Genomic DNA, 17,088 nt, shown 5'->3' on the forward strand with positions numbered 1-17,088 from the left:
GGACAGCCGCTGTGATCATTCTTATGGTGTAGGGAATCACCGGCTGAAAAAGCTGATATCTGAATGATGCTGGTAGCTACAGGCATCAGTCAGATATCTCACTAAAGAAAGGGGGGAAAAAAGGGATTTTCTCTTGGAAATCATACCATCACTCCAGTGCTTAATACTGGTCTTGTTTGTTATACTCTATTATGTCTCTCCCCTAATATATGGAGGTCACAGCCATAGCCAAAAATAGCATACCCACAAAAAAAAAGTATTTCTCCTCTCCTCTAAGTATGGTCAAAGATTAGCCCAACTCAGAAAAAGAAAGAGAAAAGCAAGACAGCTACCATGGCTGTAGTGGACACACAGAGTAAGTGTCATTAATTTTAACTTTTTATTAATTATTAATACAACAAGACCATATTGATATAAAATTGCATTGCCCTATGGCTGAATAACATTCAACCCTGCTGAGCTCAAACTAGTGACACACTAAACAAGTCCAACACGAGCACCCTTAGTGCGTTCTACAACTGAGCGTAACGATATAGTTAAACATAACACACTAAACATAAAACTAACATTAATCACGGACAGAAGGTGCTACGATTTTTTTCTCCAATGCGGAGCATATTGGTCAGCTTTGGTGATACGCCGAACCAAGGACCTTGGTAGAAAACCACCCCAAGCAATTGTGTGCATCACCGGCCAACGTAACCCCTTGTGACTTCTAACCTAGAGGGACTGAGTATCTCTGGAAGGAGGACCTGGAAAAAAAGAGTGAATAGCCAACCAGAAATGGACTAAGAAATCACAATGTGATTTTATATCAATATGGTCTTGTTGTATTAATTATTAATAAAAAGTTAAAATTTACGACAATTACTTTATATGCGTCCACTACAGCCATAGTAGCTGTCTTTATTTTCTCTTTCTTTTCCTGAGTTGGACTAATCTTTGATCATTCAGATATTACCGCACAAGAACGTCATATGACTGCTGGCGGGCGGGAAGTGGTTAAAAAGCATTTTTTTTAACACAAAGTTGTCAATTTATACAATATTTCTATTCAAAAAGGTGAAACTTTCCTCTTCAAACCATAAACTTGAATAATTACTTGCCAAATCCATTTGACAATAGTGGATTTTGACATTGCCTGTCCTTTCCTAGGACCTTCAGGCAACACAAACAAAACATCTGTTTTCCGAATCTGAGCAGTCGCCTTTAAATAGATTTTGACTGCTCTCACTACATCCAAAGAATGTGGTGACTTTCCTTTCTCAGAACAGGGTTCTTGAAAAAATGAAGGGAAAAAACAATATCGTGGTTTAGGGGAAAACCTTTGGCAGAAAGCTAGGATGAGGACGCAATACTACTCTATCCTTGTGAATGATTAAATATGGCTCTTTACAAGAAAGAGCCGCTAACTCTGATACCCTTCTACCACAAAAAGAAGAATAACTAGTCAGTAATGACGTGTAGTGAATAATGAGTGGGATTGTCCTCTAACCTCCAACACAGTATCAATAAAAAGATTGTGTGGGTCCCCACAGATGGGTGACCCCAGAAAAAAGTGAGGATCACTGAGGAACAATAACCACTAATACATAACCATTTCCAAAAGTTTATTTTATAAGAACATTTTTACTATCTAACATTGATTATGGAAATTCATAAATATATCACTAAAACACGTAAGACATAATATGTGGAAGGGCAACCTTGAAGAATACCTTTATAAAGTTGAAATCCAGGATTCGGAAGTTGTCTCCGATCCTGGCAAGCACTGGCCTAGGGGGGACATAAACACACAGACAAACCCGTGTTAACAAAAAACATATAACATATACAACGTCCGGACGCCAGTGGGATCCAACACTGGTCTCAAACCTACATAGAAAATTAAAAAAATTGTGTTTCAAAATAAAGCTAGAGAACTGAATAATTAGCATAAGCCTAGCAATATGGGGCCAGAATCGGATCCCTCCCGGTAGCTCAAGCCGACAGAGAGAAAAATTAGACAGAAGCTGGCCAGGAAAATATTCATCATGACAATATACTACCAAATATCGACCAAAACTCCCTTAATGCAATTGGCATAGTTGTATATCCACACTAATAACCGTGTGTAATTCCTATTATATATCAGTCAATGTATGGCAACCGATTGCATATAGGACCCATAAGGATATTGGGACACTGATAGTAAGAGTCAAAAAAACGCTAAGTAATCATATCAAAGTTCCCAATGAAGATGACTTTTGCTTTTTCAACGGAAGTGTACAGTCTCGTATCAATTTTTAACCGTTGATGCATGCCTATCCATAACATCCACAATAGTCACAACGTTGACATGAACAAGTTAACTGTATTGAGATATGGGTACTTGCGTGGATCACTAACTCTTCTCAATCTTGAATAGGACATTCGGGTCACAGATGACCACGCAGAAGTACCTCACCTAGCGCAGCAATCCTGCATGCGCTGACATACATATTTCGGCATAAATAGACTCCTGCTCCGCTCGTATTTAGTCCTGTGTCCTATTCCGGTCGGCTCACAGCCTCATGGGGGATCCCCTCCGCTGCTTCGCAGCGTGACGTCCGGGCGGAAATGACGTCAGCGCGTTTCACAAACAATGGTGTGTAGCTTCATCTGGACATAATGAGCATGCGCAGGTACTCCCTTATATTCGGTCCACCTCCCGCAGCAAATCTCAAGTGTTAAAATCTAAAGGAGTACTCCCCGCCAGTGCAAAAAAGGAAGTATACCTTAAACTACAGCAAAACCAAGTCCATATTAGTATTTTATCAAAGAACCTCTTCATCATATCCAAATGCAGTAGTCATAATTCCATGTTGCATTAACTATTGTTATTATTTTCCCCAATTACTTATGGGATTGTGCTGGGGGACACATGCCAAAGCTTGTACATGCCAGACAGTATTGATAAATCACATATGGGCAGATCAAGTACACAGCTACCCTATAAAATATCTCCAACAGGGAAAGCGTAAAAAGGGAATTTACGAAAAGGACAGGTAGGAAAGAGTGACACGTGTCAGACAGACCAACGAACAGGACAATGACAATGGATTATACTGTAGCACTTCAGAATGTATGGTTATTGAACGATTGTTTCATTCAATCCATATATATATATATATATATATATATATAAAGCTATACGTTATAAGCATATTGGCCAACTAGTTATAATAGAATATTATAAAAAGAAAATTGTCTAAATTCCACCATGGAAAACCACTGTTAGCCGAACACGCAAATATTATTTTGATGGAAATCTACCCATTACCGTATTTATCGTACATAAGCCAACAACGGCTGAAGTTATCATAGATGTAAAGACAACTAGTCAAACGGAATATCAATATTCACCATAAAGATTCTGTCACATACCAATGTCCTGAAATTATACAGAGAGAAATGGTTGTAAACTCAATTCCATGTTTAACCCCCATGGGGTAAGTGTACATAAACGGAATATCCGTTTATTTTCTTTCTGTTGTAATATCTGATCATAATCTCCTCTCCTAGTAGATAGATTAAGGGCATAAATTCCTTTAACTTGCATGCCCTTTAATCTTCCCTGGTGAAATTGCTCAAAAGGTCGGGAAACCGGTTTATCTGGATTTTCTTTCAAGGATTTCCCTCATATGTTCCCCAATGTGGATTCTGAATTGCCTTTTGGTTTTCCCTATGTATAATTTATTGCACGGACAGGTCAACATGTACATTATTTTCGTTGTGGCACAGTTAATCAAACTTCGAATTTCAAAGCTTTTTTTGTTTTGTGCATCACTGAAACCTGAAGTGCGATGTACATAGGGACAAACCTGGCAATGTCCGCATGGGAACATCCCCTTACTTTGTGGAAACTGGGATAACCATGACTCATCTGTACCCCTGACGTATTCTGAGGCAATCAACCGATCGCATAGATTTCTTGCCAGTCTAGCCACTATTGTTGGTTTCGGACCCACAATTTTGGCAATACCTGATGTACTTGTGAGAATATCCCAATGTTTCTGAAGGATTGAGCGTACTGTTTCCCATTCTGCACCGAATTGAGTGATTATCCTAACGGGGGATCCGTCAATATCTGTAGAGGGGATATCAGGGGTATTCTGTTCTAATAGAGAGGATCAATTTCTCTCTGTTGCTTTCCGTTTTGCTCTTCTAATTTGTTTATGTGAACACCCCCTTTCCCGGAATCGTTTGTAAAGTTTGTCACTTTCTCGTTTGTAGTCCTCTGCATTTGAACAGTTTCGTTTAATCTGAAGAAACTGTCCCACTGGAATACCGTTTTTTAGCCATTGTGGATGATGGCTATCTGCCATAAACAGTGTATTCACAGAGGTATATTTCCGAAAAGTATGAGTAGACAAAGAGAGATCAGACATGCTGATTGAAAGATCTAAAAATGAAATTCTTTCCGGGTCCCATACATACGTTAATCTGATATTACGATCATTAATGTTGAGGAAGTCCATAAACTCCCTAAGGGAATGTTCATCTCCCCTCCAGATCATCAGGACATCATCTATGTACCTGAACCATGTGTGTACGTGGCCCAGGTACATAGGCGTCCCATAGACCATTTCTTCTTCCCAAAGTCCCAGGTGGATGCATGCATAGGCCGGAGCCCACGGTGCACCCATAGATGCCCCTTTTATCTGCTGAAAAAAGTTGCCAAAAATTGAAAAAAATTGTTATTGAATGCAAATGTCAACAGCTCAATTAAAAACTCATTCTGAGGGCCACAGAGTGGAAAGTTTTTCTCTAGAAATACCTCAACAGCTCTGATCCCTCATTCATGGGGGATCGATGTATAGAGGGTTTCCACATCAATCCCCACTAGTAAAAGCCCATCTTGCACATCAATTTCAGCAATTCACCTCAGGACGTCCCCCGTGTCCTTAACATATGATGGTAGCTTCAGCACCATATCTTTCAAAAGGTTGTCCAAGTATTTGCCCACCCTTTCAAGGGGGCTTTTTATTGCAGACACAATGAGACGTCCTGGAGGATTGCTGAGGGACTTGTGTACTTTCGGGATGATATAAAATATTGGAATATTATATTCATCAACCAAAAGATATTCTAGTTCTTTCTTAGATACTGGACATCCTCACCTCCCTCTTAGAGGAAAGTGAGGGTGATGAGGATGCCCATGGCGTTTATCAGAGGAGAGCGAAACTTAATATTAGATCAAACAGGATGCCACCACTTACTAAAAATAAATGGTTACTTTTTTTCCTGGATATGGTCCAAACAGACTTGGAAAAAATAAATTGGGAGGGGAAGAATTCAGACTCGCCACTAGATTGGGAAATGGATCCCCAGGGAGTTTCTGATAGGTCTGGGCATCGCCCAGGAGGCGAAATACTTCATTCTCATACTGTTTTTCATTAAAGAGGACTAGATTGCCTCCTTTATCGCTCCTTTTTATAACTATTTCTCTAGCTTCCAAATGCTCATGCAATGCCTTACGTTCTTCCTGAGAAAGATTATCCTTCAGTTTCCCCTCCCAATTTATTTTTTCAAAGTCTGTTTGGACCATATCCAGAAAAAAAAAAAACGTAACCATTTATTTTTAGTAAGTGGTGGCATCCTGTTTGATCTAATATTAAGTTTCGCTCTCCGATAAACACCATGGGCATCCTCATCACCCTCACTTTCCTCTAAGAGGGAGGCGAGGATGTCCAGTATCTCCCTATCTCTCTTATCCTCCACATTGGTTTCTATTTGCATTGAGGATTTATCCGTATATAACGAGCAAGAAAACATTTTTCTCAAAAACAATGTAACATCTTTAAATATTGTAAATTCATCCATGTGGCTCATGGGAGAAAAAGACATACCACGTTGTAACAGTTTCATGTGTCTCTTTTCCATGCTGAAATCGGAGAGGTTGATATCCTTCATGTCACCAATTTGTTTTGTTGTAGCTATCGACCTCTCCAGTTCCTCTGGCTTCTGGTTTGGGTTCCTCCCTTGAGGATCGGATCTTTGTTTACTCCTTTTTGAAGATTTTGTTTGGGGGATTGTGTATTGTAAGTTTTGGAGCCTGTCTCCTGGGGGGTTTCCCTGTTGTCGGATTCCTCCCCTTCCCTGCCTAAAAAAGATACCCTTCTAGCAGAAGAAATGGCTACCAGAAAAAAAAGCTTCCTCGTTAAAAGGATCAAAGGAATATGTCATATCGGCTCAATGTTTCTGTAATGCCGACAGAACTAAATTCATGTCCCAAGGGTTGAGGGGATGAAGATTGCTGATATGCATGGCATATGATTTTCTGCCCAGGTTAGGATATGCTTTACCTCTCCCTGGGCTGCCTGACTTCTGATGCCCCCTTGGTGATTGATATAAGCCACTGCTGTGGCATTGTCGGATCAAACCCTGACAGGAGAATTCCGCAACCTGAATGTCCAGGTCCTTAGGGATAGGTACGCTGCCTGAATCTCTAGAATGTTCATGGGCAAGGTCCTTTTGGTTCTGGACCATTTCCCCTGGACAGACGCCTCTTCCAGGACTGTTCCCCAACCTGAGAGGTTGGCATCTGCTATTACCACCTTCCAGGTAACTGGTAAGAAGGAATTCCCCTTATGCAGATTCTCGGATATCTTCCACCAACTGAGGATCTGGCGCACATTTGGCGACAAACGTATTGGAAAATCTAGTGCTTGGACCTTCTTGTTCCAGGCCGATAGGATACTGTTTTGCAGCAGTCTCGAATGAAACTGAGCATAGGAAACTGCTTTGAATGAAGCCACCATCTTCCTCAACAACCCCATACAAAGGCGAATGGAAGAAACCTTCTTTGCCATGACCACATAAACCAGTTCCTTTATGGCGCTGATCTTTGCCTGGGGTAAAAACACCCTCTTCTGGGCTGAATCTATAACCAGACTCAAGTACTCTAATCTTCTTACTGGCTTTAAAGAAGATTTCTCTAGGTTGAGGACCCGAGCTAGGTATTCCAGGTAGTTGACTGTGGTGACCATGCTTTGGTCCAAGCAGGCTACTGACCGGTCTATCAAGAGCAAGGTCTAGGTATGATATTATCATAATACCTTGAGTCCTTAATCTGGCTAGAGGAAGGGCCCGAAGTTTTGTTAACACCCGAGGTGCAGTAGCTAGACCAAAAGGTAAGGCTACAAACTGAAAATTACGTTGTTCTACTTCAAAACGCACATATTTCTGAGGAGCAGGGAAAATAGGTACATGAAAGTATGCATCCTTGATGTCGATTGATGCCAGAAGTTCTCCTCCTTGTAGGATGGAGACTACTGATCGGATTTATTCCATGGGAAAAGAGCGAATTTTCAGGAACCGGTTTAGATCTTTGAGATCTAGAATGGATCTGACATCCCCATTGGGTTTTGGCAACATGAAAAGGTTTTAAAAAAAAAACCCCAACCCCTGCTCTTCCATGGGGAGTCGGGACCACTATGATCACTTTTTGTGACAAAAGTAAGTCTAACTCTAGAAAGAGAGACTTCTTTTTCTCTGGATCTTTGGGGACATTTGACTTGAGGAAACAAGGAGATGGGAATTCTTGAAACTCTAGTTTGTAACCTAGAGCTATTGTGGAGACCACCCATCTGTCTCTAAATTCTTCCTGCCAGACCCTTGAGAACTGCAGAAGTCTTCTCCTCACTCAAATGAGCGGGGGCGCCCCTTCATAAAGAGGCTTTAGCATTCTGTCTTGTGGGTTTTCTCCCCCAGGGATTTGTCCCTGGGATTGTCCCTGATGTTCACACCTTGAACCTGATGGTGGAGGCCGTCACAACTGCCTGAAAGCTAATGCCCCTGGCACTAGAGAAAGAGCCAGTTTAAATGAGGGATGTTTACTCTTTTTTCTTAACTGGCAAAAGGGTACTTTTCCCACTTGATATTTTTTGGATATATTTGTCCAAATCATCTCCAAACAGCTTTTCACTGCAGAAAGGAAAAGCAGCCCACTAATCTTTCCTCCAAGCCACTCATAGCTGAGGAGAAAACCTGCTCAGTTATATAGACAGGGGCTGAAGTGTCGGAAGCAATTTCAGCCCTTGACGACCTCGATGGCTCACTCTGACCAGCCTCCCTAGATCCTTCAGGGGGGGAGGGGTGGTGTTGCAGAGGGAGGGTCCTTAGGGCCTAAGGGCAACCCCTTTGTTCCCTTGGTTTCTGTAGTATTTGTACCACCCCCTCTGGTCATAGTGCTGAGCACAAACACAGAGGTACTGCCAAAAAAATGCATCCACTGCTGAGCAATAGTCCAGCAACTGCCGCTGCAATTAAGCTCAGCCTGATGCTTAAGTAAATGTGCCCTGGGAATGCTTGTGTCACCATACTGACATGCCACCTGTATCCCTCCTTCAGCTATATGCACCTGTAAAAAAGTGCACTTTATAGCTCACACAGCTCGCACTGTGGACGCTGAAGCATGCCAATGCTGCTAAGCCCTACCCCCTTCCTCCAACCATCCACCGCGCCCCCCTCATATTTTTCAAAATAGACCATTTTCCCGCACGAGCGGGTTCTGATCTGACCGGATCGCCTGGAGGAGGAGGACCTGGAGAGAGGAGGAGAGCTGCCAATGGGAAATGCTGTAATGGCGGCAGGAGTGGCGTGGCACACCACCGACTGAGCCATGCTCCCTCTGCCTCCTGGAGTGTAAGCTATCAAGGTGGGGGGACATTCCAAGGAGGAAAAAACCTCCTTCCCATGTCTTACCTGGGGCTTGGGCTTGAGGAAACATGCAGCTTGTGACCCAGTGTGGGACTGACAAGCTTGGAATCAGGTATGTGCTCTTGACAGCCCCGGTGGTGACTATAGGCATGACAACATTTACTTAAAGGATAAAACCCACAAGAATTAGAAAAAATCCTTAGGAATCTCCCTTACCTTATCCAGCTTCAGGGTTCTGTGGTAAAACAGACACAATCTTCACCCCTCATGGTAGGCTCCGTTAAAAAACCTTCAGGGACCGCGTCCCCTTTTATGGGGGGACCCTCACCCCTTGGCCTGTAAAGCACCCGCCAGGAATGTGGCTGAAAAAACCAGATACTGGATCCCGGGGTCCAGCTCCCTAAAAAGAGAAGCGTTACAGGCAAAACCTTGTTTCTTCTGACATGAGGCCTGGGTACCATTCAATTCGGACTGGAAAAGACACTTTGAATGGATCCGGTTGCATAGCTTGCCCCAGCAAAGAATATTCCAGCAAAACTCAGCCTAGCACATCTTTGCTCGTGACCAACACCTAAGACACTGTCAAAAAAACAGAGGTACTCCCGGTAAGGGGAGGGGTTATATGGGGAATTGTACTTCCTGTCTAGGTTGTGCCAGTGTCCATCACCAGGTGCCATATAACTCATACAGTAATTACTGTGGCTCTGTGTCCCATGATGTACCATAAAGAAATGAGCCCTAAGGTACCTTCTTCCAGTGCTTTATGGTCCAGTCACGTTGCCCATTGTAGGTGCTTTTGACTATGGACACGGGTCAGCATGGGCACCCTGACAGGTCTGCAGCTACACAGCTCTATACACAACAGACTGTGATGTTCTGTGTGTGCTGACATTTTTCTATCATAGCCAGCATTAACTGTTTCAGTCATTTGAGCTACAATAGCTCTTCTATTGGATCTGAATACACAGGTCAGCCTTTGCTTCCCATGTGCATGACTGAATCTTGGCTGCCCCTGACACTGTCGCTGGTTCACCATTTTTTTCTTCTTTGGATAACTTTTGGTCAGTCATGACCACTGGAGACTGGGAACATCCTACAAGAGCTGTATAGCTCCCAACTGTCCCTGATTTCGAGGGACTGTCCCTGATTTGGAGCAATGTCCCTCTGTCCCTCATTCCTCCTAATTTGTCCCTCATTTTGGTCTGATCTATAGATATATAAAATGCACTTTTTGTCTATCAAAAAGTGTTTTACAGCGCTAAACCTTTTATCTGATTTCTAAATTGCTGCATTTGTAAGTTCCAAAAGCCAGTATAAAGGAATAGTAGTGATAAAAAAAGCATTTGTGAGTTTTACCCAATCTTGTTTTTTCATACAAGTCTACTTCAAGGGGGTGTGGCCAGGGGTGTGTTCTATGCCCTGCATACTTTTGCTGATAGGTGTCCCTCATTCCCCAAAAATGCAATTTTGGAGTTGATTTGACCCAGTTGTAGTCAACACACCTCCCTTACACCCATCTCACCCACCCCCATGGTCACATCTCCCACACACCCATCTCACCAACCTCTATGGTCACCACAACTCCCTCATACCCAGCTCACCAACCTCCATCTTCACCACACCTCCCTCACACCCATCTCCCCAACCCACATGGTCACCACAGCTCCCGCACATCCATCTCACCAACCCACATGGTCACCACAGCTCCCTCACACCCATCTCCCCAACCCCCATGGTCACCACACCTCCCTCACACCCATCACACCAACCCCTATGGTCACCACTTCTCCCACACACCCATTTCACCAACCCCCATGGTTGCCATAGATCCCTCATACTCAGCTCACCAGCCCCCATGGACACCACACCTCCCTCACACCCATGTCACCAACCCCCATGGTCACCACAGAACCCACACCCTCAGCTCACCAACCCCCATGGTCACCACACTTCCCTCACACCCAGCTCACCAACTCCCATGGTCACCACACCTCCCTCACACAACAAACTTACCGAAAACATCAGGGCCTAATCTGTCAGTTATGGCATCAACGATAGGAATGTCCACACAGTTCACTGGCTTCTTAATCTCCGCACTTGTTAAGATTTTTAACCGCAAACTCTGTAATTAAAAACACAGTGCTGTCATCTTTTACTCTTGGTGGCTGATTTGCTAAAGTAATATAACATATTCACTTTGCAAATAGAATTTTCTTTAAGACATTCTTACCTTTCCTAAGAATAGAAAAATGTATGTAGCCTCTATAACAATAATAGTGGTAAGAGAAATGTAGGCAGTAGTACCATCATCCAGAAATTTAGAGATATAGAAATCAGAAGTTTGGTCCCCGAACCAAAACTCCATGGAGAACAGGGGCAATTGGACTATCTCAGTACAAGTTAAACTAATGCCGCGTACACACGATCGAATCGCAAACAATCCACCGGACTTTATAACGAACGGACTTGGCCACACACGGACACTCCGAAAGTCCGGTGATTTCTAACGCGATGACGTACATCATGTACGACGAGACTAGAAAAAGGAAGTTCAACAGCCAGTAGCCAATAGCTTCCTTCTCGTACTTGCTTCAGAGCATACGTCATTCTTAGTCCGCTGGACTAGCACACTGACGAATGGATTGTCCGCTGAAAGCCAAGTCCAGTGGACAAATTTTGAGTCAAAACTACTTTCTACTGTAAGTCCGCCGGACTTTTATGATGAAAAAGTCCACTGGAGCCCACACACTATCGAATTGCCCGGCAGACTGTGGTCCGGCGGACTTCCGCCGGACAATTCGATCGTGTGTATGCGGCATAAGGTAGATTCAAATGTGCAAACACGTATATAGAAAAAGATATAATAAAATATATTCAAGAACAGTACTCATACCGAGATAACAATAGTAGTATTTCAATTCCATCCCATCATTTGTGGGCCCCCCCTTTTTTCCTCTCTTCCTCTCCCCCCCTTCTCCCAACCCCCCCCCCCCCCCTCTACTTCCTCCCTCCCCTTCCCCTGTCCTCCAACCCCAGGAAACACCTTAGCATGTTGACAGGTGGCATAATGAAATATGTAATGTTTATTTAGATATATTAAATTTATGTTTTGTTTTTGAGTATTGTGTATATATATATATATATATATATATATATACATACATATGTTTTCCTTTTATTCTCTCCTTATAATATAGAATACTGTTATCAGCTCCTGAAGAAGCGTTATTTAATAGACGCGAAACATGTAGAGCACCAGAACATATGTAAGTTTCAACTGTATATTTGGTATCCTCTACTTTATATTTATATAAATGTGTATTTCTGTTTTCCTTTTTGGAAATTTTAGTGGATTATATTATCATTGATAGGATATCAATTATGTCTTAAATGTGTATGTATAAGGAGGAAAAAACTTTTTTGTATTTGTATTTTTAATTTTGATTGTTCACATTTTATACGTAATCTGTTTTGATAATAAATAGAGATAATCTCTCTTGAACATATCGGTTGTTTTTTACAACTCCTTTTATGCCTAAAAAGTCCAATTGAACCCACATTTTTCTTTTGAGGTCTTTTATGTGAAGGTTCTCTCATCTATATTTTTTTTTTTCTCCCCAATTCCCCATTTCCTGAAAATGCTTATATTTGTAAAACAATAGTAGTATATACATGGGGAGGAGGAAAGCTGCTTACCTATAATTGTTATAGGTAAGCAGCTTTGCTCCTCCCCATGTATTTACTGTTATTGTTATCTCTGTATGGAACTGTATCACTATTTAGGTCAATTGTACTGTTACTTTTCATTTGTCAATCAAATTACAGATTTTCTCCTGACAAAGCTGCATTAGACCGCAAAACTATTTGAGATGTTTTCCGTGACTAACTATCCCAATGTGATCCTCCCCTCTTGGGGACCATTATATTGGTGATAAATATGGATTGTCACCATGCTTTCAATCTGTATCTGATTATGTGTTATCTTTTATTGATTTTGTATAAATAAAATATTATATATTTTTCTATATACATGTTTATACATTTGACTCTACCTTAGTTTAACTTGTACCGAGATAGTCCAATTGCCCCTGTTCTCTAGGGAGTTTTGGTTGGGGACCAAACTTCCGATTTCTATATTTCCTAAGAATAGGGTAGGGTTGCCACCTGTCCGGGATTTACTCCAGGTTTTGAATCATGTGTCCAGGTTTCAGGCAGAATGAAACCCGAACACATTATTCAGGCGGGGCTCTGGCTCCCGAAGTAACCTAGATAGTCACACACAAATCTGTTGCCGCTTGGGAGCTGACTGAGGATGGCTGTCTGGGAGCAGGTTCAGCATCACTGGTGGAGGCAGGGCGATGACGTCAACAAGAGCAATTTGGCCACATCCACTGTTTGCTGTAGCAGGCTATGTGCACCACATTACTACTCTCCTTCGGGTGTGGCTTGAAGGAAATGTGGCAACCCTAAGAATACCCAATCACATGCAAGAAAAATAGAAAACAGGATTTTTGCTTGATAATTACTGGATAATAGGGATAAGCTCGGTGTTCAACTTGAACGCATGTTCGACTCGAACATCGGCCGTTCGTCTGTTCAGCGAATTCAGAACTTTGTGGACCGTTCGCACCAAATTTGTGTGGCACGAACGGCCCACAATGCACTATGCGCCATCGTAGTGCATTATTTAATGGATAACTTTATTCTTAACAAATTCCAACTTAAGAGCATGGCGTGGACCAAATTGCCATTATCAGTGGTAGGCCGTGCAAATCTCATAAAAATGATATGGACCCCTCAATTGTTATATATACTCCATAATTCACCGATATGAATAACTTTAAAATGGTTCAAAAAAGCAGAATCAATATTTCGTAGACTATTATGGAAAAGAAAAACCCTGAGAATTAAGTTATCAATTCTTCAAAGGGCAAGGGATTGGGGTGGATTAGCGGTACCACAGCCAAGACTCTATTTCATAGCCTCCCAGCTTCAGCATTTTGCAGGCTGGGGAGAAAGGAATTGGGAAGACCCTATACAGGTTTTATTGCTAAATAATAGTTTTCAATATAATCTTATGGCTCAGTTGGAATCCGGAGTCCTGGGTAACACCTGTAGGGATCTAACAATGACACTCATGAGTTTCAAAATACTCCCCGCTTTGGGGGAATAAGCAATACAAATAATTATATAAATTGGAGGGATTTGAAAGCTGGTACTCTAAGGGGCTTCAATATATAGAACAGATGTTTACATATAATGTTCTGCGCTCCTTTCAGGACTTGCAAGAATCCTTTCTTTTTTTATTTAAATAAGATTTTATTGAAAAAAAAAGTGTCATTGACAGAGTAAAATTCACAAGGATATCAGATTTTTTACTGGTTAGACAAGTGCAATGATAAGACAAAGAGTGGTGTATGAACACAATGCTGTGCACATGGACTGGTAAACATAATATTCCCCTTCAGAGAGAAGGTGAGGGGGGAGATTTCAACTGGATGGATCTGAAACAGCAAGACCCTATGCTAACCTTAGAGAAACCAAAAACAAGTTGTAACATACATGAAAATAAAAATAAAAGGGGGGGGGAAGGAAGGGAGGGGGTGACAGGGGGTGGGGGGAGAAGCGACCTGAGGTCCGATATGCCCAGAGACAAACAAGGGGGGGTATCCAGCAGAAGTTTTGTCAGTTTGGGGGGGAAGAGTCAAGGTAGGGGTCCGGAGTCCGCTGTCCTGCTGACTGTAGCGAGCAGGTTGTAGAAGATGTTGAAGAGGGTCCATTATAGAGGAACGAATGTTCTTCAAGTTGGGCTTGTTCCCGGGGAGTGAGTTTTGAGGCTATAAAAAGATCCCATCTGCTGTCGAAGCCCTGTTTGGCTTTCTCGTGTGACAGATTCGTATTGAGCTTGTCCCGGAATAGGAGCTGCAGGAGGTCTCTGCTGACTTGGGAGACAGAAGGTTTTGCGGTGGAGATCCAGTTGGCTAGAATGGCTCTCCTGGCGAGCAGGAGGCATATCAGGGTCTATTCCTTGCCCTGAGGTTTGGGAGTGGTTGACCAGGGGAGTAGTTTGGGGTCCCAGGGCCCAAAGATGAGGAGCAAAGGGTCCTTGGGGAGCTTCAGCAGTGTAATCTCAAAAATGTAGGCCAAAATTTGATCCCAGAAGGGGGAAATAAAGGAGCAGGTCCAAAAGCGGTGTGTGAGGGAGGGCTTAGGTTGTTGGCATAATGGGCACATTGAAGATGAGGGTGAGTGTGAGTGGGGTGATGGGAGGAAAGGAATGTGAGCCTGATGGGCAATTTTCAACTGGGTTTCCCTCCATGTTTCATTTGAGACCAACTTGTACACTGTATTGAGGCCTTGAAGAATCTTTTCCACTAGGTCAACGTCCAGGAAATCTCTTGCCCAGTTGGCTACTGAAGAGGATTTCAGAGGAGGACTGGTTTTCAAGAGTAGAGGCGTGTAAATGTTGGAGATTCTGCAAGAGTCTTTTTGTAGGAGTGCCTCTATGAATGAAGATTTAAATCTCATGGGTTCATCTCTGCAGGTTTTTTGTAAAAAGCTAAGACATTGACCATAGTGGAAGTCAGATGAGTTGGGAAGGGAGAACTTGGAGGCCAGTGAATTGAAGGACAGTGCACGTCCCGACTCCAGATCACAGAGGGAAGAGAAAGTTGAGAGACCCCTTTGCTGCCATGCCTCATAGGGTTGGTGGTCCAAGCCCGGGGTAAAATTTGGGTGACCCTGTATCGGTAGGAACCTGGATATAAACGGAGAAAGCTTGAGACTTTTCCTTGCCTTCCTCCAAGCAATAGCAATGTCTCTTAGCAGGAGGTTGTGTTGAAGCAAAGGCAGCAGTGATTTCCACTTACAGTGGAGGAGTGCTGCTAGGGAGTAAGGGTGAGTCATTGCAGCTTTCAGATAGTAGTTAGAGTAGCGGGATTTTTGGGTTATCCAGTCCATGCCCACCCTCAAAAGACAAGCTAGGTTATAAGTTCTAATATTAGGGAGACTGATAACCCTTTCGGTCCTGGGAAGATGGAGCTTTGAGAAGGCTATGCATGGTCTTTTGTTCCACCAAATAAATTTGGATATAGCAGAGTTAAGGAGTTTGGTATCCCTATGCCTTAGGAGCAAGGGTATCGTCTGGAGAGGGTACAATAGGCGTGCAAAACTGACCATTTTTACCAGATGGCATCTTCCCAGGAGCGAGAGAGGCAGATCCATCCAGTTTTCTAGTTCCTGAGTAATTTTGGCAAAGAGGGGGGGATAATTGAGGTGGTAAAGAGAGTAGGGAAGTTTCCCTATTTTTACGCCTAGGTAGGTGATGTGAGATTTTGCGATCGTGAAAATGTATTTATGAGCCCATGCTGGTGGTGGAAGGGATCCTATGGGAAGAATTTAGAGTAGTTTATGCGTAGACCCGAGCATTTTTTGAATTGGTCAAAGGTGGATTTGATCGTGGGAATGTCTACAGACGGGTTAGCGGAGAATATGAGGACATCATCTGCAAAAAGAGATGTCTTCAATTCGTGCTCCCCTATTTTAATGCCATGTAGAGGGGCCACACTGGACAAATATCTGGATAGAGGCTCAAGAGCTATATTAAAAAGGAGTGGGGATAGGGGGCAGCCCTGTCTCGTGCCTTTATGAAGGCGAAACTCGTCCGAGAGGAGACCTGCGGCTACCAATCTGGCTGCCGGGGAGGCGTACATAGAGCTAACTAGGTGGAGAAAAGGGCCGGAGAAGCCCATTTTAGTCAATACCATGGAAAGCCATTTGAAACTAACGTTATCAAATGCCTTTTCGGCGTCAAGAGTAATAATGGCAATGTCACCGTTTGGGTGGCATCTAGCGTGTTCTAGAGCCATCATCACCTTTCTAATATTGACTGTTGCCGCTCTGCCCTGGACAAAACCCGATTGGGCAGGGTGTATCAGAAAAGGGATGATGGTGGCCAGTCTAGTAGCTACTATTTTTGAAAGAATTTTGACATCAAGATTTAAAAGCGAAATGGGCCTATATGAGCCAGGTTCTTGTGGATTCTTCCCTTTTTTTTTCTAGTAGTTTGACAATCGCTTGATTGCCCATGGGCAGATAGGGGCCGCCAGACCACATGTGTTGGTAGACGTCTTTAAGAGTCGGTGCTAGGAGCGGGCCTAGTGATTTGTAAAATTCGCCTGTCAGGCCATCTGGGCCTGGGGCTTTGGAGGAGGCTAGTTTACTTATAGTGGAAGATATTTCCGTGAGAGAGATGGGTGCGTTAATGGCCTCTAATTGGGAGGGGGATACTTGGGTCAGCTCGACTTTCTTGAGGAAGTCGCGTGCTGTGGCATTGTCTATAGGGTCCGCCACATAGAGTGAAGAATAGTAGCACAGCATAGCCGCATTTATTCCTTTTTGCGTGGA

At 43.0% G+C, this 17,088-nt stretch overlaps 1 protein-coding gene across 1 annotated transcript in view; it reads right to left on the reverse strand.

Annotated features, from left to right (window-relative positions):
* Window positions 1–17,088, reverse strand: part of LOC143929828 (alpha-2-macroglobulin-like) — a 217,504-nt gene that overhangs the window by 63,792 nt on the left and 136,624 nt on the right. The window contains exons 19-21 of the mRNA XM_077453804.1: window positions 10,913–10,917; window positions 10,696–10,804; window positions 5,323–5,556 (exon numbers count right to left, since the gene is read on the reverse strand). Of these exons, the coding sequence (XP_077309930.1) occupies window positions 5,323–5,556; window positions 10,696–10,804; window positions 10,913–10,917 (348 nt within the window). The remainder of the gene's footprint in view (window positions 1–5,322; window positions 5,557–10,695; window positions 10,805–10,912; window positions 10,918–17,088) is intronic.

The sequence above is a fragment of the Lithobates pipiens genome, unplaced genomic scaffold (genome assembly GCF_037356315.1).
Source record: "Lithobates pipiens isolate NorthernLeopardFrog02 unplaced genomic scaffold, aLitPip1_a1.2 Scaffold_25, whole genome shotgun sequence".
In the NCBI taxonomy this organism is placed as follows: domain Eukaryota; kingdom Metazoa; phylum Chordata; class Amphibia; order Anura; family Ranidae; genus Lithobates; species Lithobates pipiens.